Source organism: Tinamus guttatus, unplaced genomic scaffold, assembly GCF_059628265.1.
Source record: "Tinamus guttatus ecotype Peru unplaced genomic scaffold, ASM5962826v1 Tinamus_guttatus_pri_ptg000301l, whole genome shotgun sequence".
Taxonomy (NCBI): Eukaryota; Metazoa; Chordata; class Aves; order Tinamiformes; family Tinamidae; genus Tinamus; species Tinamus guttatus.
Window position 1 is genome coordinate 139,851 of NW_028288835.1, and position 25,934 is coordinate 165,784.

Genomic DNA, 25,934 nt, shown 5'->3' on the forward strand with positions numbered 1-25,934 from the left:
TTTAATTTTTAATTATTTTAGGTATTGAAGGTGGGGCAGTGAAAGTTCATGGAGCAAAAGGATCACCGCCTTCAAAATTTTATAAGGTATTATCTCTTTCTATGGAGCGTAAAGTGTTTTGATCTTAATCTGGCATGTGTGGAGAAAATACTAAGCATTTTGTGCCAAGAACTGCCACCACATTAATCTTGTTTTTTTTTTTTTTTTTTACTCAAGAGTAACAAAAATCAAAACAGCAAGAAAAAAAAAACAACCCACAACTGTGCGCTGTCTTGAAATTCTCGTTTGTATAATGAGATAATCCAGAAATCTCCAGAAAAGGCTGAGATGGTTCTTTAACAATTTCCCCCCAAAAATGTCTGTTATCACACTATTGTTCATACACTGTTTATTCATTCTTATTCGAACATGGCAATCTTGTATTTCATTAGTGAAAAACATCTGACATGTATTTCAAAGTTAAGTACCAAGTAACTACCTATGCCAAGATAGCAATTAAGTAGAAGACAGTCTTTTGTGTAGTCTCTTGAAATATTCTACTGAAAGAAATTTGCACTTCTGGTAAAAGTGCAAAGTTTATTTGCTGTTTTTCTTCTAGTGGTCTCAATTTTCTGAACAGACACAAATGTAATACAATTCTGGTGAGGTTCTGGTAGGGCTGCATCACTTTGCTGTTTTAAATAATGACAAAACTGACATTTACAGAAGCAAGGGTAAGGCAAGGAATTGATTGTTTTCTTGATGCCATGATGACGACTTCTTGTTATTCCACTTTTGATTAGCATTTGGATGAATAGTGCCAGGGAGATTTATAGTACTTCAGTACTGATTCTCATGTAATCGTATGCTCCCTCTTCATTAGGTGAGTGCCACTTACCTTGATGGTTTCAGAGCTACTGCTGTCTGCCCAGTGGGAGGGCCAAAGGCTGTGCAAAAGGGAAAATGTACTGCGGAAAGTATTCTGAAAAGGTTAGTGTTTGAGATTTGGAAGGGGCTTTTACATTTTGTTTCTAGGATCAAGATCAAAATAGAACAGAGAACTGTTGAAAATAGATAGCTAAATAGCACAGAGGGACCCAGATTAATGGGAGAAGTTGCAAATCAGAAAAACATTTATTAGATGTCAGAAAGAAATGCAAATGAAATCAGATTGCATTGATTCCCACAGAACTCTCTGTTTTTTCCTTTTCATCAAGAATCTTAGTGCTATGAAATATAGGCAGTTTACCAAGATGATATTTTAAATGTTTAAAGTTTGTTCTGCAGCCTTGTTAGGTGTCGCACATTATTTTGTATGCTAGAAAATGATCTGTGTGGAAGATCTAATAAACCTTTAGTCATGTTTTCATGTCAATGTATGTGGGGGAAGAGGAATTCCTCTTAAAAATGTATCTCCTCAGAGAAGTCTCCACCAAACATTACTTAAATAGCACCCAATCTTTCTAGCTGCTTCCTTTTTATTATGTTATATATGTGATCTCTTCCCCCATCATCTGATAGAGTTGTGGAGCGAGTACAGACAATGCAAGAAATGCAGGATTTAAGGCTGCATTATGCAGGCTTACAGCATAAAATACCTTTCCTATGGACATGCACAGCCCCCTTAGGGACTGAGGACTGCAGCTAGCCCACGAGTCATGCTTCAAGCAGCTGTTGCTAGTTCTGTGCGTTAAAAATGACAATAGAGAGTATTGTCCTATGTTTTAGTGAAGGGCTTAATGTGGGGAGTTGTTTACTGAACATGTCCAAAAGATCTGTATATACAGACCCACGTGCAGAGTAAGAGTTAAGGTATGTCTGATCACTGTCAGAGAATGCTCTGCCAGGAACCATATCCTTTTAGGATATGTGTGCTTTTAGGAAGCACTAATTTCAGCCTTTCCACCCATTCCTATTGCAAGAGAATAGGACTGTTGTGAGGACAGTAACAATCTTTCAGGTAGCCGGCTTCTAGTGCTTTATAAATTAAATTCCTCCTGGTAGTCTAATGGCAAGAAGTGTAGATTTCAGCGCACAGATTGAAGCTGCTTCACTTGTTCAACTTAATAGGCAACCTAAGGCATTAAGTCACTTTGGCAGCTCAAAATGACTACTACAACCGTTTTTTCTTGCACCTCTCCTTTATTCATTTATTCTTTGCAAATGCAAGAAAGATTTGGCAGAGCGTGTGTGAAGTCTGTTTCAAGTAGTCTTCAGCCTTTCTGTTGTATTACAAAGGAACATGAATGGGCTAAAAATTACCCACGGAATATATTTTGAATGCTCTTTTCTCTAGCTAACCATTTTTTAGGCAAGTAACTTAAAATAATTAGCTACAAATACAATTTGCAAGTTTAAGTGCCTTAAACTGAGTATTTGTCCTTCTGTGGTCACCAAAATATACCATTCTATGGTATACTGACCACCTTCATCTCTATGCAACTATTATAAAGTTGCATTTTATATTTAAGTCCCACTGCTGCTTTGTTACCACATTTAATATTGACAATAATTATTGTCATAATTGTATATTGTCATATAACGATGAAATCTTTTAAAGAGCTAGAAGGGTGCCAGACAAAGGATTATTGGAAAACCAATTTAGGTGCATCAGCTGTTCAACTGTTTTAAACTGCAGTGGTAATTCTCAGCTTGTATCATGTTTGAACACTGTGCTATACTTTGAGAGTTGTTGCAAATGCTGCCTTTAATCTGAATTTAATATTCGGCAAAACAGTGTTTATTAATGAAAAAAAATAGAAAATAGCAATGTATAATTTTTATGAACTCTGAAGTGTTTGACAAATTCCACAGTACCAGAGGAAAAATCCTTGAACAAAAAGTTCTGTTTAAACATGTATTTGCTACTTCCAAAAAAATAAGTACCTTTAAAGTTTGAATGAAATTTCCTTTTTAAGTTAAATTTTTCTTCTGTAGTGCCTTTGATGTAGTGATATAGTTTCATATATTCATAAATTGTTTAAAATGTCTTACAGAAGAAAAACAAAGGCTGAGTTTCCTGTATAAAAAAACAGGAAGACTGTATATACTGTAATTATATTTCAAACTCTGTCTTAAAGATGAAAGTAAAAGATCTGGATCCATATATTTGCTTATCATCTTTCAAATAAATAAAGAAAAGGTTCAAATTGAAACCCAGGGATAGAATCAGATGGCAGTGAAAAGTGTTCATATTGCAGTCTACATGGCAGAGCTAACTGCTGTGGACCACACAGGACTGCTTCAAAGAACTGTTCTGAGACAGTTCACTAACAAAACGTCTTTTGTTGCAGGACTCGTCTTATTTTCAGTCAGCTTGGATATGAAGATTACAGTGCAGTTAACATGCAGGTTTTAGGGTCTGAAGATACATATGGACCTCACGCTAGAAGAAGTATAGACGGTGTAAGTATTCGTGGAGTGTTTTTAAACTTCTGCTGACCTCTGTTAATCTCTCTGTATTGTTATCTTTTCTGTAACTTTAAAGGAAGTCACTATCATCTCAGGAATTTCACCCCATCATCTCACAAAGATTTCAGTGTCACTGCTTAGTGTGCAGAAAGTGTACTCATGTCTTTGCAGTATTGGCTTTTCCAGAAGAACTGTTAGAAAGTCTTACAAAGATACTGTTGTAGCCTGTTGTGGTGATTTTCATATAAAGAAGTACTTCTTTACAAAATTTCTTGTGATACAAGCTTTTAAATTGAATTGAAGATAACTCTGAAAGACCATAGTATAAAATTTGCAGAATCAGGAAATGGCAGAATTATTTCTCATGCAACTTTAAAAGTGTCTGTGAGTACTCTTCATGAAACAGGCTTCATTTCATCATTATGTTTTATAACTTCTTATATTTGCTTGTAAGAATTTGAAGGCTATAGTGACTGAGACATTAAGTTTTCTTGATCTACAATATGGTATTCTTCTTATTTTAAAAAAATGCCTTTTTTAAGGTTGTAAATCTCGTCCTCACTTACATATACTTTAAATATTTAGATAGTTTAGCCTTTTCCAAAACAGTAGCATTAATTCTTCTTTGTAAATGGCAATGCCTTGCGAAACTCTTAAGGTACACATGTGGCAAAACTCAGCTCTGAGAATTTGATGTAAGGAATGTCAGCATTTAAAATAGCTGAGTATTTGTATTTTCAAAAGCATATGTTAGTGAGAGTGAACTTTTTACTGTAAAAAATAATTACTCATAGAAATTGTGTAGGTTATATCTGCAGCTATTCATTTTAGTGCTGGAGCTTCAATTTATTTCTCCACAGCAGCAAAAGTCACTTCCTGGTGAACCATTTCTATAGTATGATCTTCTTCGTTTTTAAGATTATAAATCCCACTATGCTAAAAGTGTATGACTAAGATTGCAGAATCAAGTTTTTCAAACATAGGAACAGATGCTCCAGATGTTGTATATGTTCTGTTAGTTCCAGCTCCTTATGATTATTCATTGTAATATATTCTTTAATAACATAGTTACATAGTATGGAATGAATAATGATTTTTGAGAATATGTTCCTTACCTTTTGTCTTTCTTACTGCACTGTGAATAGATTTTTCCAAATCAAGTTGAATATTTATAGTATTTCTTGTATTTCAGCCACAACTCTCCATTTTCTGATTAAAAGTAGATAGAGTGTTCTCTCTTTTATGTGCTTCCGTATATTTTATACAGAAAGCTGGAGGTGAAATATGGGAAAACCTTCTGCTTCCCCTTTCACCCTCTTCCTCCAACAGTTAGAAGAAATTAAGCAGAAGTTCTCATCTGGAAACTAGCAGCTGTAGCTTAAGGAGAGAGGAGTGGAGCCTGACTTTAGCATTTAATATGTAAAGTGGAATCCTAGGCAAAAACATCTGCCTTCTGGGCTCTCAGGGAGAAATCGTGTATTCTCTTAAACACTATTTCTCAGTGCATCTTTCCATGCAAAATTAGATCTGTTCATTTGAATTACAAATAACAGCAGTCAAAAACAGAGCCTTGCTTAACACACAAAAGTTCCTGATTTGAAAATGTTTCCATCTGAATTTATAGGAAAGGCAAATATATGTATGAATACTAAGACAGGAAAAGTTTATCAAGCAATACTCACAGCTTACTGGAGGTGTCTGGTGTGACTAGGCTGATTGCCACACAGGTCTGTCAAACTGTATTGTATTCTCTGAAGTCTCTGGGTATTTCTCTGAGGAGGAGGAAGTTTTGGCTACATTGGCAAACACAGTCATCTTGGACTTCGTAAATCTTGGGGTTGCCTATGTAGTTGTGAAATCACAGGCTTAGGCTCATATACTAGAGTCTGAACTGCTAAGTGGTGCAGATTTGAAGATCATCTTGGTATTGAGCCTGGAGAATTTAAGTGCTTTTACCCTTTCCCTTCTCCATTTTTTCCTGTCTCATTACATGATCTTTCTGTGCCACTCTTGGAGCTTGTTTAGCTATTGCTTTACCAGCAGCATCACACCGTATATGAGAGGACCCAAATCAGCACTGAGTAACCCTAGTGATACTTAATTTTTGACACATCTGCTTTGTGTTTTTTAGTAAGCCTGTGGGTAGGGCACCGTTATGAAAGTGTCATAGCATCCACAAGTTCATCATTTGGAAATACTTGGAGGTGTTTCATATTAAGTATGTATTAATAGGTTATTACAGGCTTTAGGGTTACAAAATACAAATTGTTATATACATACATACATATGTAAAAATATATGTATAACTCTCTGCTAAATATGGATATACTAGCAGATAGATATATTAAATATGGATAAATGTGGGAATATTTAGCAGAGTTATACATATATTTTTATGCACACAGCTTTACTCATTAGCTAAAATCTGTTGTTTACTAACTCTAGCGCTGCTTTAAGACTTCATGAAGAGCAACTTTTTTTTTGTGTTGTTTGGTCATGATGCTGTAAGGATAGTGTACATCTTCAGTTTTGATACTGGATTCACACACTCAGAATTCCTTCTTTTGGTTTCGTAGATCATTTGCGTCATGCGTTATCTTGCATCCATTGGCAAGGAAGTAAATATAGCACTTAAATGGAATTTTGAAGATATGGTAGAGTTTAGAACCCAGAAACAATTGTGAATGCATAAGTATGTTTTCTGCTAGAATATTTCGTGCTAACTATTACTAGTAGTTAATTATTACTAGTGGCTGTACCTCTGTTTTCTGTGTAGTAAGAGTTCTTATAACAATATAGCTTTAAGTCAAAGTTGATGGGTTTATTATTATTTAAATGACCTCTTATTCTAGGGTTTGCCTGTGTGGGTATTGAGGAAAACTAACAAAAAATGTGAAGCAGGCTTGCAGGTTTTCCTACATGACAGAATCTTTGCAGGCTTCTTCCAGGCAGAGATTTTGGAGACTGAGAAATGAACAGTGCATCTCTCACTATGAATGTATTTACATAGTAGTTACTTAAAAAGATGAAACAAATTAACTAAAACCGTGGATTTGCAAATGCATCAGTTCAGAGTACTTCAGGGTATCTCTCTGAAGACATGCCACTGGAATAGTAAGCAGTGAAATTCCGTCTCAAATTAACAAATGGTTTGGATTTTAGCTTAAAAATAGTTAAACAAGGCTTATCTTAGCTGATTGACAACCATCAAGTCAGAAAGTTTCCCTCTTTTGGTATAAGCTGGCATAAGTGAGCTTGGTCATTCATGTGTTTTGTCTCTGTATTGTCTATTAGAAATACAAGACAGAATTTAGTGATATTTGTTAATAGTTCTTCAGGATAGTCTTACAGTATCCAAGATTTTGGAAGAACCACAGCATGTATTATGTACAGTATTTCAGCAGCTACCAGTAGGAAATACTTCCATGTTCTTACATTGTTGAAGTTATTCCCGAGTTGAGATTTTCTAATGTAAACATGTTGTACAGTACTGCTTTTGGGAAAAATGTACTATATACACACCAGAAAATGGCTCTAATATGCAAGACAATAGTATTTCCAAAAGCTGAACTTTTAGTTTTCTGTTCGTTTGTTTTTATGTGTAATGCTGTCAAAGACTGCAGCTTTACAAAAATGTAGAGAATTAAAATAATTAACGTTAGAGTAGGGAGATATGATAAAAGGAGGTGTAATTTGCTAGGCAAAATAGGAGTTTAGATATAGCAAGTTAGTTTTGTTGCTTATTTCAAAGAGGAGGAGCCTTTGGTTTTTTTTCTTTGTTGGTTTTTAATGGAAAATGTTGAGTTGTTTTAAATATTTGAAGGGGGGGAGGGGAAGGTTGTTTGATCTTATGTTGTTGTTAAATTTACTAGAGTTTCAGGGAGTGAACCGGGTGGTTCTGAAATAGATGCAGACTACCTTCAATTTTTCAAAATGTCCTAGTTCCTTTTCTCCTGGAAAATGTCCTTTTCAGCCTGTAAATAGCTACATTTGGGGATTTTTTTCTTTACTTCTGTACATTGCATTTGTAATATAACAGCTACTGAATTTATTTGAATTCTTTAGACAGGACATTTGGAGTGTTATCATGTCCATAGAAAATACCCTGGTATGTTTTTTCATGCTTCTGTGAAATATATCCTTTCCTATTGCATAAAATTGGACATAGAAAGTGGAAAAAAAATCACTTAGTATCTCTTAGTCAAACTCATCTTTTTCAAGTTTTACACTGATTAAGTAAGTCAAGAATTTCATGCAGGTTTGGTAAAGAATGAGTTGCTGAATTAGTTGCTGAATGCCTTCTTTGTTTTGGCGTTTACCAAGGGCAGCCCTTTAGAGTCCCAGGCCCTAGGAACAAGCGAAGAAGCTGGTGGAGAGGAAGACCTGCCCTGGGTAGAGGAAGATTGGGTCAGAGAGCACCTAAGGAACCTCGATACCACAAATCCATGGGCCCTGATGGGATGCACCCCAGAGTGCTGCGTGAGCTGGCAGAGGTCATAGCTAAGCCACTCTCCATCATCTTTGAAAGATCCTGGAGAACAGGGGAGGTGCCGGAGGACTGGAAGAAGGCCAATGTCACACCAGCCTTCAAAAAAGGCAAGAAGGACCCCGGCAACTACAGGCCAGTGAGCCTCACCTCCGTCCCCGGAAAAGTGATGGAGCGGCTCATACTGGCTGTTGTGTCCAGGCACATGGAGGACAAGAAGGTGCTCAAGAGTAGTCAGCATGGATTCACCAAGGGGAAATCTTGCTTGACTAACCTGACAGCCTTCTATGATGGAATGACCAGCTGGATAGATGAGGGGAGAGCGGTGGATGTCGTCTATCTTGACTTCACCAAGGCTTTTGACACCATCCCTCACAACATCCTCCTGGGCAAGCTCCGGAAGTGTGGGATAGATGAGTGGACAGTGAGGTGGATTAGGAACTGGCTGGATGGCAGAGCTCAGAGGGTGGTGATCAGCAGTGCAGAGTCTAGTTGGAGGCCTGTAGCTAGCGGTGTCCTCTAGGGCTCAGTCCTTGGTCCATTCCTGTTCAATTTATTCATCAATGACCTGGATGAAGGCACAGAGTGCTCCCTCAGCAAGTTTGCTGATGATACCAAACTGGGAGGAGTAGCTGATACCCCTGAGGGCTGCACTGCCATCCAGAGGGACCTGGACAGACTGGACAACTGGGCAGTGAAAAACCTCATGAAATTCAACAAGGCCAAGTGCAACCTGGGGAGGAATAACCCTAGACACCAGTACAGGCTGGGGACTGACCTTCTGGAGAGCAGCTCTGCAGAGAGGGACCTGGGTGTCATGGTGGATGATAAGTTGACCATGAGGCAGCAGAGTGCCCTTGTGGCCAAGAAGGCCAATGGGATCCTGGGGTGCGGTAAGAAGAGCGTCTCCAGCAGGTCGAGGGAGGTGATCCTGCCCCTCTACTCAGCCCTGGTGAGGCCACATCTGGAGTATTGTGTCCAGTTCTGGGCTCCACAGGACAAGAGGGATGTGGAGCTGCTGGAGAGAGGCCAGCGCAGGGCCACAAGGATGATCAGGGGCCTGGAACATCTGCCCTATGAGGAGAGGCTGAGGGAGCTGGGCCTGTTCAGCTGGAGAAGAGAAGGCTGAGAGGGGACCTGAGCAGTGTCTAGAAGTACCTCAAGGGAGGCAGTGAGGAGGATGGTGCTGGCCTCTTTTCAGTGGTGGCCACCGACAGAACTAGAGGTAATCACGCCACAAACAGAAGCACCAAAAGTTCCACAGGAACTTAAGGGAAAATTTCTTCCCAGTGAGGGTGCCAGAGCACTGGAACAGGCTGCCCAGAGAGGTTGTGGAGTCTCCTTCTCTGGAGATCTTCAAAACCCGCTTGGACGCAGTCCTGTGCCATGTGCTGTAGGTGACCCTGCGTGTGCAGGGGGTTGGACTAGATGATCTCTAGAGGTCCCTTCCAACCTTAAGCGTTCTATGATTCTAAGAATCTTTTAGAAGTTTTCTTCTTCATTGACACAGAGAAAGACAAATTGAAACTGTGCTTGAGGAATCATGTCTGAAGTGAAAAACTAAAGTTTATGTAAGCCTGGTGTGACCTTGGACATGAACTTAACATGAACTTCAAATTGTGTAATATAGCTGGCGATCAGAAAGAAGAAATACCCTCAGGATTCCATACTTTTATGATGCTCTGTGAGCAAATCTGAACCAGAGATTTTGCTACCTTATGCAGAACCATTTCATTTGAACAATGGATTTGTTGTTCTTATTTTTAGAAGAAGGGAGATAGATTTAGGAACAGGACTAGACTTTCAAATGTTACTCAAAAGACTAGAGTTTCCAATAATGTTCTTACTGATGGCTGCAAATTCTTGGAAAAAGCACACATATAAAAGTGTTTGCTTTGACAGAAGCTTAATTTGACTATATGAGATACAAAACTCTACCTTAGATTTAGCAGAAGAATATTTAGAAGTCATGGTCAGATACATAGCCGAGTATTTCTGTATAAATGAGAGCGCCATGTTATGTTTCTTTAGTATAAAGGAATTAAATTTAGTAGAAGATACTACTAATAGATCAAAAACTTATCTTTGCTTTCAGTGAGATTTGGCATTCACTTTAAGCCTTTTACCAGTGTGTTGTTTTCAATGGAAGATCTTTCAGTGTCAGAAGGAGATTCTTCCAGAATGAAAATGCTCAATGAGAGATGGTTAATGCCTGCCTATTTATTATAGGGTTTGTTAGCTGACTGTTGATTAGGGCAGTGTACCTGTTGGGTTTATCTTCAGAGCAGTGTCTCCCGTCTTTGGAAATGTTAGGGTTTTTATAAGTACAAATCTCCTTTCTAACCCCTAAAGAATAGGTTTGATTTTTTTTTTCCAGGAAATCTGTTTACTTTATAAGGCTAAGAGAAGAGAATGCGGCTGTCTATAATTCCCAAATATTTTCAATAGGAGGAATATTAAAATAGGAGGAAAATTAGTTTGCCTGTCCCATTGAGAATGAAGAAAAATGTTTCTTTTGTTCTAAAATTATTGTAGTACTTAATGCTATGAGACAACTGTAGAAGATGCACTGTTTCCATGCAGTGTGAAATATCCAACAGTGAATTTCAGGGTAGCAAAAGAAAAAAGATAAGAAAATAATAGAAAATTATGATGATGTTGGCTACACCTTGAAATGTCACTGAATGAACATTGTTACAGCTGTTAGTAGAGGCAACCACTAAAATTTCTGTTAATTTCAATAGTGTGCTACAATTATTTTTCAGTTTCCCAAATTTAATTAATGCTGTGCTAATGGGCTAATCTTATGACTCTTACTTTCTACCTTTTTGAAAGCAGGGTCCTCGGGAAGCTGTTATTTGGCTTGCTGTACACCATAAACAAAAAGAGGCTTTAGAAATCTTCTCCAAAGAGATTGCACCAGCTGGAACAGGAATGGGTAAATACTCGCATATTGTATATATCTTAGTTTAATATATGTATACACACGTATATGTATGTATGTCTTAGTTATAACCTTGCATTTGAAATATTTTAATGGCTAATGAATAAGGGCCATCTATCATGGTATTATCTCTGCTTCTTTAGTTTCCCTTCTCTTTGCTTTATATATATAGATAGATAGATATATAAAAGCAAACAACAACAGCAAAAAAAAGAAAAAACAAAAACTGTGCAGCAGTTCTTTGTAAATTCCATTGTAAATTCCATTCTCTTAACTTTTTAGAAAGACTTACTCCTTGGCTACTTTGAAAAAGCTGTTCTTTTTTTTTCTCTCTTTTTTTTTTTTTTCTACTCCCAAGTGCCATTTATCTGTTACTACCTAGTTTAAGCAGCACATTCAGATCTTGTGATTTGGCTGATGCCACTGTGGACACTCACCTTTTTATTTATTTATTTATTAATCCATTTAAAACTTGAACAGTTAATTTTTGAGGATACAGATAGGAGCTACTGCTAAATATCTAAGCTAACTTATGGAAGAATATATTGAGAAATTACAGGATCTGCCAAAAAAAAGTTACGTGAGCTTAACTTAAACCTATTAACTTATAGCAAAGCCAGAATCGTGGTTAATGGGATTTTTATTTTTTTTAAGTCTCTTTTGCCTTAAAGGACTTAGTGAACCTTTTATTTTCAGTGGATTTAAAACTGTATGCAAGTATGCATGTTCTGTCTTTATGGTGGTAACCGAGATATGGTTAATGTAGTAGGGTTTTTTTCAAGTTGTGTTTATAGCAACAGGGTCAACAAATGGCCATCTCTTTATCTTACTTTTTCCTTCTACCAGATAGAACACAATAATGCAAAACTAATTAGGTATATTCATAGACACAATTTAAAAAATAATTTGCAATTACAAAGGTTAGTTAATAGATCAACATTTACTGTAAATGTAAACTGCTTCCCAAAAATGTTTTTTCTAATAAATGAAAGATGGTGTTTCACAATAGGAGTTTCTCCTTTTTCATTTTTCCTGCAGATATACTTAAAACTAAAGACCTATACTTATTCATTATTATATATGTGTTTGTATCTGTGAAAAATCTGCACTACCTGGAATGGGTGGAGTATCAATGTACAGTATCAAAATCAAGGTTCCTGTAGTATGAAACTATCTGTGTTTCCATGTGGCTGGCAAACTTCGAGACAGCTCTTGTTCCCAGAGCTCCGGGAGAAGAGCCAGGGGTGTTTATGTTCAGAATCAGGTAGAAGTTTAGGCAGCTGGGTTGAATGATTGTTGAGGCATTGGTTTTGCTTTATAAAGGAATTGTGTGAACTTTCTAGAACATCCTGTAGCACTTATTCACTAAAAGTCTACTTCACCCGATAGAACTCTTCAATTGCTTGCCAGGTTCAGGACTACAAGATTTTTTGGCCTCAATGTAAGTTACCAGTGTCAGAGAGCAACTGAGACTACTTATTGACTGGCTTCCTAGGGCTTGAATAGACCCCTAAATGGGCAGTCTGACTAGGCCCTGTTTTCTGTGACGATTATTAAAACTGCTTTTTTTGCAGTCACATGTGGTTGTTGTTGCATGATTAGATTTCCATAGTACCTGCACAGATAAATCCCATGTATGCAGGAAGGAGCCTGATTTGGGATCTTAAATACTTAGTAGGATGCGTATTGATCTGATATTCCTTCATGGTGATGGTTTTCAGGCTGCCAGCCCCCACTGCTAAGTCTCGCTATGGAAAATAACCAGTTCAACACTGTTGACCAGTAACGAGCAGTGCATTTATATCTGAGAGGGCTTAAAACTTTTTTTTTCTGCCTGTGGTGTTGGCTGAGCAACTTGATGTGAAGAGCAGAGCTAGGAATGGCTGCTGCTGCTGAACTGTTTTAAAACAAACTGTTCTGTAGATAGCACTGCATGGCTCTCCTGTGTTGGGTATCTTCTACAACAGGAGAGGTAGTGACTATGGGAGTGATTGCAAACAAACTTTTTTTGTATATTCTTTAATGAAAAATTGAGGAAACGTAGGAAGAAAGAATCCTTCAAAACCAGCAGCAGTGAGAAAAGAGGAATTATTAATCTGCAAGGTGATGTCACTTGAATTGAAACACTTAATTCCATTACATCTTGAATGTTTTGAGAGTGAATTTTAGGAAACAACATTCATTTGGTTTGTAACAGTCAAAAATAAAAATCCAGACAAGTTCTTCCATTTAATTTCACTATGTCTAGTGATTCTAGAATAGTGATTGTAGCTATAATTTTTCACATCAATAGCAATTTGGTGTCTGTTACTTTAGTGTGTAGACAGTCAATAATTGTCAAATGTAGCACCCTTCATCCCAGAATGGAAAGTTGTGTAGATGTGAACTAACTAAGCTTCACAATGTTTAGAAATATTGGAAAGTATTATCTCCGCCTTAGAGATGTTTTCCTGAGATATCGGAAGGAGGAATGACCTGAAAAGAATTTCAGACAGAATTCTAGACTCTGCTTTCTCTGTAATAAATGCTGGAGGGAGGTCGTAATTGCTCCTGCCCTGATCCTTGGGACTTATCTGTACTCAGATTTATTAGAGGGTAGGCAGCAGTAAGCCCAGGCTCTTGGGTTTGTGTGTGTTTACCAGCTGCATCTCCTGTGACAGAATCCAGAAGCACCGTCACTCTGGGAGTGACCTGGAAGTGTTCAGGTTCATTCAATCTGCTAGTCGGACTTGCCACCCTGAGCTAGACCTGGTTTTAGTTTGGTAGCACTATCAGAGTATGAGAGCTATCTGTAATTAAGGTATTCCTATAATTGTCAGCAGTAAAAAAAACAGTTTTGCTGGCTTTTGTTTTAAGCTTAGCCAAAATAATTTAATATTTTTCTGAGCTGATGAATTTTTGAGGGAGCTCTAAATTATGTTTTTTCAGGATATGCAAGAAACAATAGTGAAACAATGATGCAAAGAAAAGGAATCTATAACAGTTTTGTTGAAAAGTAATCATCATAATGTTTCCCAGCTGAGCTTTAACATTTGGGGTGCTGTGTCTTGCATGTCAGAAATGTGCTTTTACCTGTGCTGGTGAACCTCAAGTCTTCACATCTATATTTCTTAACTTCTGACAGATTTTGCAGATTTGATTATTAAACATTTTTAGATATGATAGATGGTTTTATGTAGGAGCAGTAGTTTTTATAAAAGGAAAGCGCTGTAGAATCTGTGCCTCCATGTCAGAAGGGAAAGATGAAGGAGTCTTATGTGTGTGCCCTGCAAAAAATAAAAGACGTTAAATCCGCAAGAGAAATTTGGGAGAGGCACCTCTTTAAAAAATGTGAACTTCTATAATCAAGAATAAATTATTAGAATTTTTATAGTTATTTCCGTTTTTTTTTCTCATGTTGTTTTTAATTGCCATTGTTTTTGAGAAGACCTTTGAGGCACAGGAGCATACAGTAATGCTCTGAAGTACAAATCTCAGTTGCAAGCTTGCAAGAGAGATTCTTAAGCCCAGAGAAGAGTTTGAAGTTACTGTGTACATAGACGTGCCAAACATGAGAGTGATTTGTTGTTTATTTTCTGTGTTTGGAATGGAACACTTTTAATTGTAAACTTCTGTTGAGTATGATATTTAATCAGTTTTCATTTGGAGCCTGCTATTATGACAGGATTTAAGGGGGATACAAGCTCTTAGAAAAACACAAACCAATCTTTTTTTTTATTATTTTTATTTTACAATTAATACCTGAGTTAAATAAACCTCCAGATAGTAAAATCACACTTTTTTTTTTTGCTTAGTTTTATTTCTCTATACCTGGAGAGTAGATCATAAGCTCAGAAAAGAAGGATTTACATGTGTCTGTAATGTTTAGCATTAACAGAAGATTTTTTTAGAGCTTTCCTTGCTCTCCAGAGGAAGCTTTTGTGTACTTTGTTAAGATCGCAGTGGGAATTAAGACACCGGAATGCCTGGGGAAGCCCAGCAGTGAAGAACCCTAGGCTCATGAACTCAGATTTTTAAGTCTGTCGAAGCCTGCGGGGGTTTGGGTCAGTTCTGCATCGTACAGTCCAAGAAGATTCGTCCTTGCTTCATTAAAGCAAAAGTTCCCCATCCCATCTAACTTTTCCTTAAATTCAAGTATTTTATTCAGAACAAAATCCAATGTGAAAATGGTTCAGGAAGAGCCTTGCTGAGGGAATTTGGCATTTTCAGTTTATTAGGGCTTCAGTAGCTAAGAAATACTTCACTAATAGCTGAAATAATGTGCTGACCCTTATTTCACATTAAAATGACCGGAGTTTGACACTAAGATGACAGCTGGTTAATACAACTTGATATTTTAAAGTGCTTGAGTATATGTAAATATTATGACTGATCTCATAAGTGTGTTGGAAGATACTTCGAGAAATGTCCTGGTTTTAACAATTTACTGCAGTTCCCTGTTTTTTGTTGGAGAATAATACTTCAGAAAATGTTTTATCTGCTGTGTTCAAAGGACATGGATAAAATAATGAAGGACATATAATTGACCCCCATAAACAATGATTGAATATATTTTATATTTTTACTCAACACTACTGTAAGTGCTGTTGACTGTAAAATTCTGGATTTCAGATTCCTCTATCACCTAACATAATTCTTGGAAATTAGATTTTTTGACTGTTATAAAAATGCACATATATATATCTTAAAATATGGAATAAATATATTTATAACCTTTGGTTGAGTTTATTCAGTCCATGGAAATAGAGGGACAAATGATTTAGGACCAAAAAAATGCAAGTCAGCAAATGAGACGTGATTATGTTTTGTAACAAGTTACAGAGAAAGATGTGTCACTTGTTGAATTTAAACTATACAAAGATTTTTAGCTCTTTGGTTTTGACTAGTCAGAGCATTCTGACTCTTTTTTTAAATCCTAGAACATTTTGTGAAACAAGCTTCTCATGATCTGTCATATGTATATCTATGTACATAGATTTGCACAAAACGTTTTAAAAATTTGGAGAGGATAAAAGTAGGTTAACAGATAATTAGTACTAAGCCAGAATTAGATCTAGCTGTTAAAGTACCGCTTGAATAGGGTAGAGGAACTGTTGAGGAGACAAAATATAAGGTTTTCCCACCAGTAAGTCTCCAGCGAGCCGTTCTGAGAGCTGCTATTAATGAAGCTTGTTTCAACGCAGATTTACATCTCACAGGTTGATTGCAAGTTTCCACAGAAGCTTTTCCTGCCATGAGGTATTTTACAGGTTATAAGAGATGGCATAAATAATCTGTTTGCAATATGTATTAACACATGGCAATTACACATACTTAAATAGGTGCTCCTTGGTGCCGACTTTAAACATTCTTTTCCATGGGACTGATTTTCAGCAAAACCACTCTGAGATGTTTGTTTGAACACCAGAGTTGGGACAAGGGAGGAGAGAAGAATGTGTGACAAGGCATGAGGAGGGGCAGGCTCTGCCTGCCCTTGTGTAAAATGACACGAACTATCATATATTTTTCCAATAAAGCCTGGTGCTATTTACTTTGTTTGCTACCAGTGTTCTTGAAAACGTGTTGGAAACATGCTCTCTTTAACAAAAGGATGATATAGGAGCTTTGAAAGTGTTGGTATTTACAAACAAGTCCTCAGATAAGTTTCATACAATAAGGAAATAAAAAGATTGAGATGCAAGGGACATCTTGGGAAAGAGAAAAGATATATGAGATCACGTAGAGGACTCTGTGGAACTAGAGTGTCAAGAAGTATCACTTGAGCGGATTTCACTTTGTATTATCTACAAGCACACCTGTCACCACAGCCATGCTCCATCAGGGACTGTGGGTGCTGATGTGCTTTGCTTGAACCACCACATGGTTGTTCTTGAGACTCTTCTCTCCTTCAGCTTTGACTGACACTTGCTATTGGGCCCACAATGTAGCTTGTAGCTGGGCTGGAAGAATCATAGAAGGGAAAAAGCTGCAGATATAAATGTATTGACAAACACGTATGGTGAGTATGAAGCCTTGTTTTTTCCTTAAAGGAGAGTGAAAATAAAGACTGAAAGTAGGCAAGAGGGAGAAATCATGCAGTGAAAAGGTAGTGCAAGGCTGTAGGAAGAATTGTACAGATTAAGGAAAGAGAAGCATTTGCTAAGAAATAGTTCTCTGTACATTTAGTATATATTCAAACCTCTTTAAGTGCTCATTCTCAAAGGAAGGATTGTAAAAGAGTGTCTAGTGACCTAGACAGTAGTAAATTACAGCAGTGCTGCGGGCCTGCAGGTATCACTGATTTTAGTGGACTTGGTACCTGCTGTTCCTCCTCTCATAGCTTTTATTTGGGAGTTAATGAAACTAATGGCATTTAAATGGCATAATCCCAGTATTGACCCTCAGCTTTTAAGTACACAGCTACATAGAAGAATTAGCGCCAGGCATTGTAAGAGAAAACGTTCTAGAAAACAGAATGCTATTGAATTTGACCCTTGAGGCAAAATAAGTGTGGTGATACTTGATATGATGATTACACCAGACAAATTCTATAAGTAAAGCTGCTCCTGAACGGAGCGTTGACAGACGGAAACGAAGGGCTCTGTTTTGTCAACTGCACACAGGCATTCAGCGACGCGTGGTGCACCAGTGTGGTGCTATTCTGAGGTAGGAGAAGTTGCTGCCTACCAGTGAGGAGTTCTGGCCTGCTGCAAGTGAAAGGACATTTTCAGAAGGTTCATGGCAGCAGACAGGGTGACACCATGGTTAATGGCACTTTCTTTGTCAGATGCGATGGATGAATGCACAGAGTTCTAGAGGCTAGGGGAATTTTGCTGCATGCAAAATTTCTGGGTAATGAGATCAGTGGCTTCAAGATAGCTGATAATCTTTCTCGATGCTGATTTAGACTGTCTGCAAGTCCAATGAATGAGTTATGCCACATGTCATTGTAGGCAAAGATAAGTTGTCTTCCAGAAAGGCCTGGGGGGCATCTGCACAGAAATTAAGCAACATAAAGTGAGCATGAAGTACAACATGAGTTGTCTTCCTTGTTTGAAAGCGTCTTGGGACAGCAGTTGCTGTCAGGAGAGCACCGTTAATTTTGTGAAATTCTCTTGCTGGTGTCAAATCTGCTGTTACCTGCTTGTACTTCACCTTCCTTTGTCTTCTCCCAGCTTTACCTGAGAAATGCAGTGGGGATCTGAGCTGTGGGAGGTGAAGTCTGCAGAAATAACAAATCATCAAGCATAAACCAAAATTGATTTAAGATTTGGTTCTTCCTCCATGGTATAAATCTAGGTAGGAGTTACATACATTAAAGAAAATTAGATTGTCCATATATGTGCTCCTGAGTAGGAGGAACTGGGATATTGTCGTAGTTTTGCTCTGCAATTGCATTTATTTGTAGGGGTATCTGTACTATTTCCAGAGACTGAGGTGCTGTTACTGAGGATTGCACTGGTGAACTTTGCAAGATAGTAATAGCAAATAGCAGTAAAAGGTGTTGATTGTACCCTCATGGTGTGAGCACTATTGTTGCTCTTTAGTTATTTTCTTATTAGTGTTTAGAGAACTGCTTTGTTTTAGGAGCCAAGCGCCATTGTATGAGAGCAGGCGAGTGAAGAGCTTTCTTTCAGGAAGCTGAAATTGATTTTGGAGCGAAATCTGGTATCCTTAATGAGCAGTTCAGCTGCTCAGCAGGAAGTCAGCCATGGGACAATCCACAGATAATTTACATGAACTAACTTTATGAACCTATATTTTGAGCATGAACTTAACCATATCCAGCTTCCTCCTCCAGCAACCTAAACAAACAAAAACCTGGGAGCTTGATTCAGTAAAATTAACTCTGTGTGTGTGTTGGGGGGTAATATTGAATGGTAATTAATACTGTAGCACCTTTCAAAGATTGATGTATTTTGATCTGTTTCTTAGTCTCTGGCTAAATACTGTTAGTGAAGACTGTTTATCTGGTGAACTGCTTATGGTTATGATGCCAAAGAATTGCACTGGCTGGGCTGGCAGAGTGATCATAAATTGGCCTCAGGCAGAAGGCGTCTTCCATAACTTTAAATTTTATTTAATTATCATCTGTGAGTCAATAATTTGGATATGCACTGAATGTAAGTATTGTTAATTTAAAATGTGTCTCGGAGTATAGAGTGGTGTGAACAAGGTGAAACTATAACTTATGTAATGTCATCCCTTTTCAAAAACTTAATTCAAACACACTTGTAAATGTAATCTTAGTGAAATGTTTTTTCTGACAAATGCGGGTACAGCTAGACTGCGTGATGGGGACTGATGCTGTGTGGCACCACGGGTGCTGCCGCTGCTGCGTGTCCACGTTAGCAAGGCACGGAAGCCTGGCTCTCCCGGGATGGAGAGGTTGTCAGCACAGGCTTGGACCCTGGCATGGCTGCTTTGCCTTTGGACCCTGGCATGGCTGCTTTGCCTGTGCTCAAAGCAGACTGACAGCCAGGTGAATTGACACCTGAAGGAAGCGTGAGGCAAAGTGCAGGTCAGCTGGGTTTAATTGGAGTAAATGCACTGTGAGCAACTTTTCATAGTTGTTTTTTGAGGTTCTGCTGGCATGAATGTTAGTTCCTAGGTTGACATAATTGGTCCCATTTATCATTTCTTTAAGTCAGTAGGGTATGGACCTCTGATATATCATGCATGCACACTGTCCATGCCAAAACAAAGAATTCAAAGGAGCAGAGCTGTTTGTCAGAAATACCACGCTGTTAGGCATGTTTAATGGTATGATAGCCTGGCCAACTAATGGGAAGATTAGACAACAGTCTAATGACAGTGCTGATGTGCTGTGAATCTAGGTTTGCACCATGATTTAAGCCCCTAAATTTGTCTATGTATCCAAGAGAACAGGATATCCACTGTGCAGCACCTTAAGAACATCTAAGTTAGCCAGGGACAAAGCTGAAGAGAAGGGAGCATGAGAAACAACAATAAAGCCATTTGTTCAAACACTATTAAAACAAGACATGATACGGGTCAGAATTGTGATGTATTTTTCAAAAAAAAAAAAAAGTTATTTTTCTACCAAGTGTAGTACCTGCTTGACACTGGTGTACAGAAATAATACTAAATTCTTCATATTTCACACATTTTTAGTTTTTTTAGTGCTTTTTACATGTTTTAGCTTTATCTGTAGCATAAAATGTTTGAATGTATCGATTTGTGATGCCATATGTAATTTGGTAAGGGCTTCCTAGCATTTATTAACTATGTACCGTAAGAATGATTGAGGCTACAGAAAAAGAAGAGTCAGTGTTGAGAACAAGCCTGTAACATTTTTGTTTTTAACTTCATTTCTAGCACCCGGTCTCACAGGAGTTGTTGGAGGGCGTCCGCGAGTGTAAGTTTAGCTTTGATCGTTGAGTTCTTTTTCCACTGTTCAAAACTACAATAAAAAAGAAAGCAACTGAAAAGTCTTTCAGTTGCATATTATGCTCAATAATTAGTGATAAGATGAATATTTATTTTATATGACACTTCTATAATTCTGTCATGGATTCAAGCTTTCATGTCTCAATTTTACCTCCAAATGCATGAGGTGGTTAAGGATTTTAAAAAATAAGCAAAAAAAAATGCACATTTTTGGTTGGTCATTCCTGATATTAGAAATGTTTAAGTAGATACCATTTAAAGTGTCCTTTTTTCTTTCTCTCAGTGGTCGTGTGTGGTGTTTTGTTTTTTTGTTTTACAAAATCTTGAGTGTTTTTTAATAATGAAGTTTAAATAAAGCTTCATAATAATGAAGCTTTTCAGGCTTATTAAAGTAAGTTGTTTGGAAAACTGTTACTTAACCACAACTAAGTAGCTTTTAAGTTTTTGATGTTTTGTTTTTTCTCAAAGTCTGACTAATCTAAAGATGCATGAACTGATGTTTTAACTAATTTCTGATTAAAAGGATTTATGCTGGTTGTTTTGTTTGTTTAGGTCCCCGGTTTTGAAACCATTCTTCTTCCTTTATCCCAAAAGCAGTGTCCAGGTAAGAGCTACACCTTAACAGCTCCTCTGTTCTTGTTGAAGTCATTTACAAAACCTGTGCTGACTTTGGGATTTTTTCAGTGACAATTTGAGTGTTCAGGATTGTGACATTTACTACTAAATTACGTTACAAAGTATTTCCCAGAAGCTAATGCTCCTTGTGTAGACTGTTTTTAGAGCCCCTAATATATTCATTTTATGTTTTATTTATCAAAGAGCATTTGTAACAACAATCAATTTGCCTTAAGACAGAAACTAAGTATTCACTTAAAGCAAAGTAGTACATCATTCAGGACTCCCTTGGTTTTCCACAAAAATCACATGGTCAGTGACATTAAAAAGCAAAATAGGCTAATTCATTTCAGAGTTAGAAACTGTTTTTTTTAAGATTTAAGATTTTGGATTTCAGTTTTAAGATTCTGGATTTCAATTTTAGTATTTACTGATAAAAATTGTGAAGCAAAATTCTGTACAGTACTGCTTCACTTAGAGGAAAATAGGGAGGAGATTTGTTGTCTCCTAAAATTCATGAAACTGCATAGAACACTTTGATATACAGCAGTATGTTTGTTTTTTTCTGTTACAAGAACTCTTTTTTTATATGTTTTCCTCTGTTTATGAAGCTATCTTCTAGGAGTAAGATAGATTGCTGTTGTTATTTGCTATTTAAAATGGGTCAGAGGGGACACATCCATAAAACCATTACAAAAAATTTGCCAGATCAGTATTTAATCAGAATATTTCTGATTCTGATTATTATACACATGCTACACTGGATTTATCTAGTTAGACAGTTTTAAAATTTGGTATTTTTTCAGATCAACCTTTTTTTAAATGGAGAACATGTGGAGACATTTGAGGAAGATCTTACATTTACTTCAGAGGAAGTTCTTTCCAATGATCCACCTAAGATGAACAGTGAATTGAAAGGTATGTTCAATTTTTATTCCTTCATGTATCACTGTCTGTGTTGGATTTTATCCATGAAGCATTTTACCACTCTATGCTACACATTAACTATTTTGCAAAATGCCTATGCTACTTTTCTTTGGAAGGAAGGAGCCTAAACCTAGCATCGTACAGTATAAAGTGTATTGGAGCTTGCAGCAAGTATTTGAGTAAACAGTTGTTCAAAATAACTAAATCTTAGACATAACTATAAACACAAGAACACTGACTTGAAACTGAAACTTAACTTAAAAGTGAACTGCAAATTTGTTAATCCAGGAAGTAAGTGGTGTTATTTTACATTAAAATAATTGCATTGAGAACGGAGAATAGACTTACAAAATACTTAAAATACAAATAATTAAAATTTGGCCATATTCCTGCCATATTCCATAAAAGAGACTTCACAAAACAAAAAAGAGTGATACCAGTGTGGTACTATTGTCACCTGAAGAAAACATACTGCACTAATGATCCAGCAGGACAACTCCTGTGCTGCTCTTGGACTTGTCTATTCAGATTCTCTGAAGAAGAAAAGAAATTTAAAAGGAGCAAATAGGTGAGCTGAACTGTACAGATCAAAACATCTACAGTAAGAAATTGTTCAATCTGAATAGCTCGTAGGAGTCAGGTACTAGGCTAAGAATTGTAGAAAATATTAGACATCTAAAGTTTTTTTTTAATGTCCTGCGTAATGGCAGAATGGCATACTTTGTTGCTTAACATATAGCACATTACATAATTCCCCTTTTGACCAGAACAGAATTTTGACCATCTTACCCTGTTCACCAGAGGACTTACAGAATTTAAAACTCTAGATAGATATTTTCAAATCTAAGGGAGATGAAGTAATTAAAGGTTATTTATTAGAGTTTTTTCTAAGAATAATATGTATGCAGAGAAATCAAAATACTAAGATTTATTCTGCGTTCTGATTGTAGGTGATGCAGTATTTCTCAAAACTGGTAATACAGCGTTTCTCAAAACCAGTAATAGAATAATGTAACCACTAATTCTAAGTTAGTGGGGAATATTCTACGTCAAGTAGAATAATTTTTGATTACAGATATAGCTGTGAAGTGTTTATTGCTCTTTGAAAGTTACTGGTATTGAATGCCTAATTGCTTTAAGTGATTTCATTTTCCCATATCCTTTGAAACATGTTTTCAATATGTGATTATTTGCATGTCACACTGGTTAAACTCTTAAATATGTATTTATCTCCTGGTTAGTTCTGTTGCAAATCTAATCTCATAGCAGAATATATATGATACTTGGGAGTTCCAGGGAAGGGCATGGGAGATTTAACTAGGTCAAAAAGTAGCAAACTGGGTAAGTTAAGAAATAGGAAGTAATTTTTTCTATTTAATGAAGGGATTAGCAAAGTTCCTAACTTTTTCAAGGTACTGTCATGCTAAATATAGGTGAAACAAAAAGCTATTAGACTTCTCATTGCTCTCCAAAGTTGCTTTATCATAAGAGAAAACATTCTGAGGTGCCTGATATCTGCGTTTGAAATACTGAATTCTTTAGGCTTTACTTGAGGGTCAGCAGAAGTCCTCTGGTTGTTTCCCCTGAGAAAGACCTCTAAACTTTTGTCTTTAGTTGTAAATAGGATTGTTATTCTGGTAGTGACTAAAAGCTTACCTGCTTCTGTGGCTTGATGCATGAACAGTGAGTATGGGAAACAAATGGGCTAGACTGTGAAAGGGGTAGCTTCTGCTGAAACATTTTCTGTCAGCATTTATAAGGGGGGAAGTATTTTTCTTTATGTTTCATGGTTATCTTGAGTGTGACTGTTACTTGTCTTTGAACTGATAAGAAAGATATGTGAAAATGGATTTCAGAAATGCTACTAGAAGTGGTTCTGGGAGGGTGGAATTTGAATTCACCATTTGCCCCAGCTTTGAGGAGAATTCTTTTGTAGATTTGTTTGAGATGTTTATTAAATGAAAACAGCTTCCAAATAAACAGATGATGAAGGATAAATAATTAGGGCAATAATAAGTGGGAACACCGGAACAGTTTTTGGAACTGATTTAGTAAGGAGACACTGTCAAAGACTGTATAAGATGTTTTTTGATGGAGAAAAGACTCTGGCAGCTTATACAGTTTAAACTTTGTCGTATTTCAGTCTTTAAAGACACACTGCATTTTTTTATTGACTTGTGAATAGAACAAAATTCTTTAATATGACTCTGTGGTGGGATAAGTAAAACAAAATGAGTAATAATCTTCAGCTGGACTATTCCAGATGCTTTCTTTTGACACTGGTGTTATTTAATCGCAAATATTATTTCCCAATTAAATAAGTAGACCCTCTGATATTTTCTGGCAAATTTCGGGGCGCATTTCTGCATGCAGGTTTTTCTGGATAGTTCAGACAAACCAAGGTCAAAACAAATCTCCTAGGCAAACCATAATTCTTGTTATCGTGTATTTCAGGTCTGAACTAGAGCAGTTTCATACTAGTACGTGCTCTTTGGGGTGTAAGTGTCATCTTTCTGATCCAGCTGTATCAACAGAAGTAGTTTGCTGTGGGCAGCCCCCTGTTTGTTACTGTTTTCACTGCTGTGACCAATCAGATATGCAAGTGGAGCCAACTTTATAAGTGCCCCCTGATCAGTTTCAATCAAAATAAGTAGCATGGGCAAAGGTATACTATATAAATTACCTCTCATTGCTGTAGCAAGGCATTTTGTCACCCATGCTCAAATTAACTTTTGGGCTCTCTCCAACTGCCACAGGCTTGCAGCCTCCCTATCTGATCAGGGCAGTAAAAACTGGGGACAGCAGAATTTGGACATATTTTCTATCTTACCAGTTTTGTTACAGCTCTCTTAAATCAGTCTGGTTTGTGTTTGATTAGTACAAACAGACCAGAGGATCAAGGAATTCTCTAGAGAGAAAAGAGTTGCAGGTGATGAGAATTTGGCTGGGTTTGGCAGCTGACACAGTTGCTTACAGAATGCCTATTTACCCATGCATTAATAGTAGATGCACTTTAATTGAAATCATACTTGAACTTAATCATATTGTTAAATTTGTTTTACATATGATTTGAACACACTTTGGTACCTTGAGAATTCATTTGAATCAGCATAGTTATGAACTTTTTTTAATACAGCCTGTCATTGGCCAGCATCTCATATTTGGCTCATTTAGAGCGTAAGATCCTTAGTACTCCATCCTTCATTTTGTTAATTTAAAAAAAAACACCACTTTGACATCATCAACAGAAGCCGTAATAATACAGAAAAGGTAGACTGATGCTTTCTTGAATAGCAGTGTATCCTACAGGCAGTGTGCAGGTTGCCCAGCATACTTGATTTACAAAACTCTCTTTTCTATTGCTTAAAATGTGTCAGGTTAACACATTAGACTGGATTTTTCGGTGACAAGCCTGTACCATATTCTGAATCATTTTTGAAAATACAAGGTAGAAACCTTTCGGAAGGTTGTCAGCAAGTTTTTGATACATTTGAAAAACGTCGTTTGGCCGTGCTAAAAGGTCTTACAAGTGTTTGATGTGAAAATTGTGCAGTAGTTTCTTCATGTTTTATAGCAGAAATCTTTTAAGTCAAAATTTTAGAAGGGATTCTTACAATCTGCAAAAATCTGCTTAAAATGGGTTGCGTAGTACCTGAAGAATAACATTTCTCGTGTATTCAACAACATTTGTTGGCGTTTGGGAGCTAACGTGCTCTGCATTGTGAGTGTGCTGAATTGCCGTGTGTGAGCTGTTGAGAGGCAGCAGGACTTGTTGGAGCTGCTGCTTGTGCACAGCTGCTGCAGCGGGGCCGAGGGAAGGGAGACGGTCACTTCTGTGCTCTGCATGTTCCCCCTGCCGGCGTCCAGGCAGCAAGGAGAGGGGAGCAGCTGCAACCTCGTGTTCCGAAACATGAGAAAACAACAGAAAGGGGGAAGAAGGGAGGAAGTGGTAACTGAGGGACTGCGGAGTCTTCCCAGGAGTGTAAGTCTGATAGAGATGCTGGCGCTGAAAACAAAGTGGACTGGGCATTCCTGGGTGCCAGCTGAGCTGATAGGGTGCAGGGAAATAGGAGCAGAAGCAAAACTGGTTGGCAGTCACTCAGTTCTCTCTTCCAGAAATCTGGGATATAACCTAGGTTTTGAGTTTCACTAACAGCCTACTACGAGCAGATACTGAAACTC

At 37.3% G+C, this 25,934-nt stretch overlaps 1 protein-coding gene across 2 annotated transcripts in view; it reads left to right on the forward strand.

Annotated features, from left to right (window-relative positions):
* LOC104573417 (uncharacterized) overlaps positions 1-25,934 on the forward strand; it is a 53,646-nt gene that overhangs the window by 19,765 nt on the left and 7,947 nt on the right. Inside the window, exons 10-16 of one of the 2 annotated variants that reach the window (XM_088528080.1) lie at positions 22-86; positions 863-969; positions 3,273-3,384; positions 10,712-10,814; positions 20,139-20,178; positions 20,763-20,814; positions 21,632-21,743. In XM_088528080.1, the coding sequence (XP_088384206.1) occupies positions 22-86; positions 863-969; positions 3,273-3,384; positions 10,712-10,814; positions 20,139-20,178; positions 20,763-20,814; positions 21,632-21,743 (591 nt within the window). The remainder of the gene's footprint in view (positions 1-21; positions 87-862; positions 970-3,272; positions 3,385-10,711; positions 10,815-20,138; positions 20,179-20,762; positions 20,815-21,631; positions 21,744-25,934) is intronic. The other variant, XM_088528081.1, reaches the window with a different exon arrangement.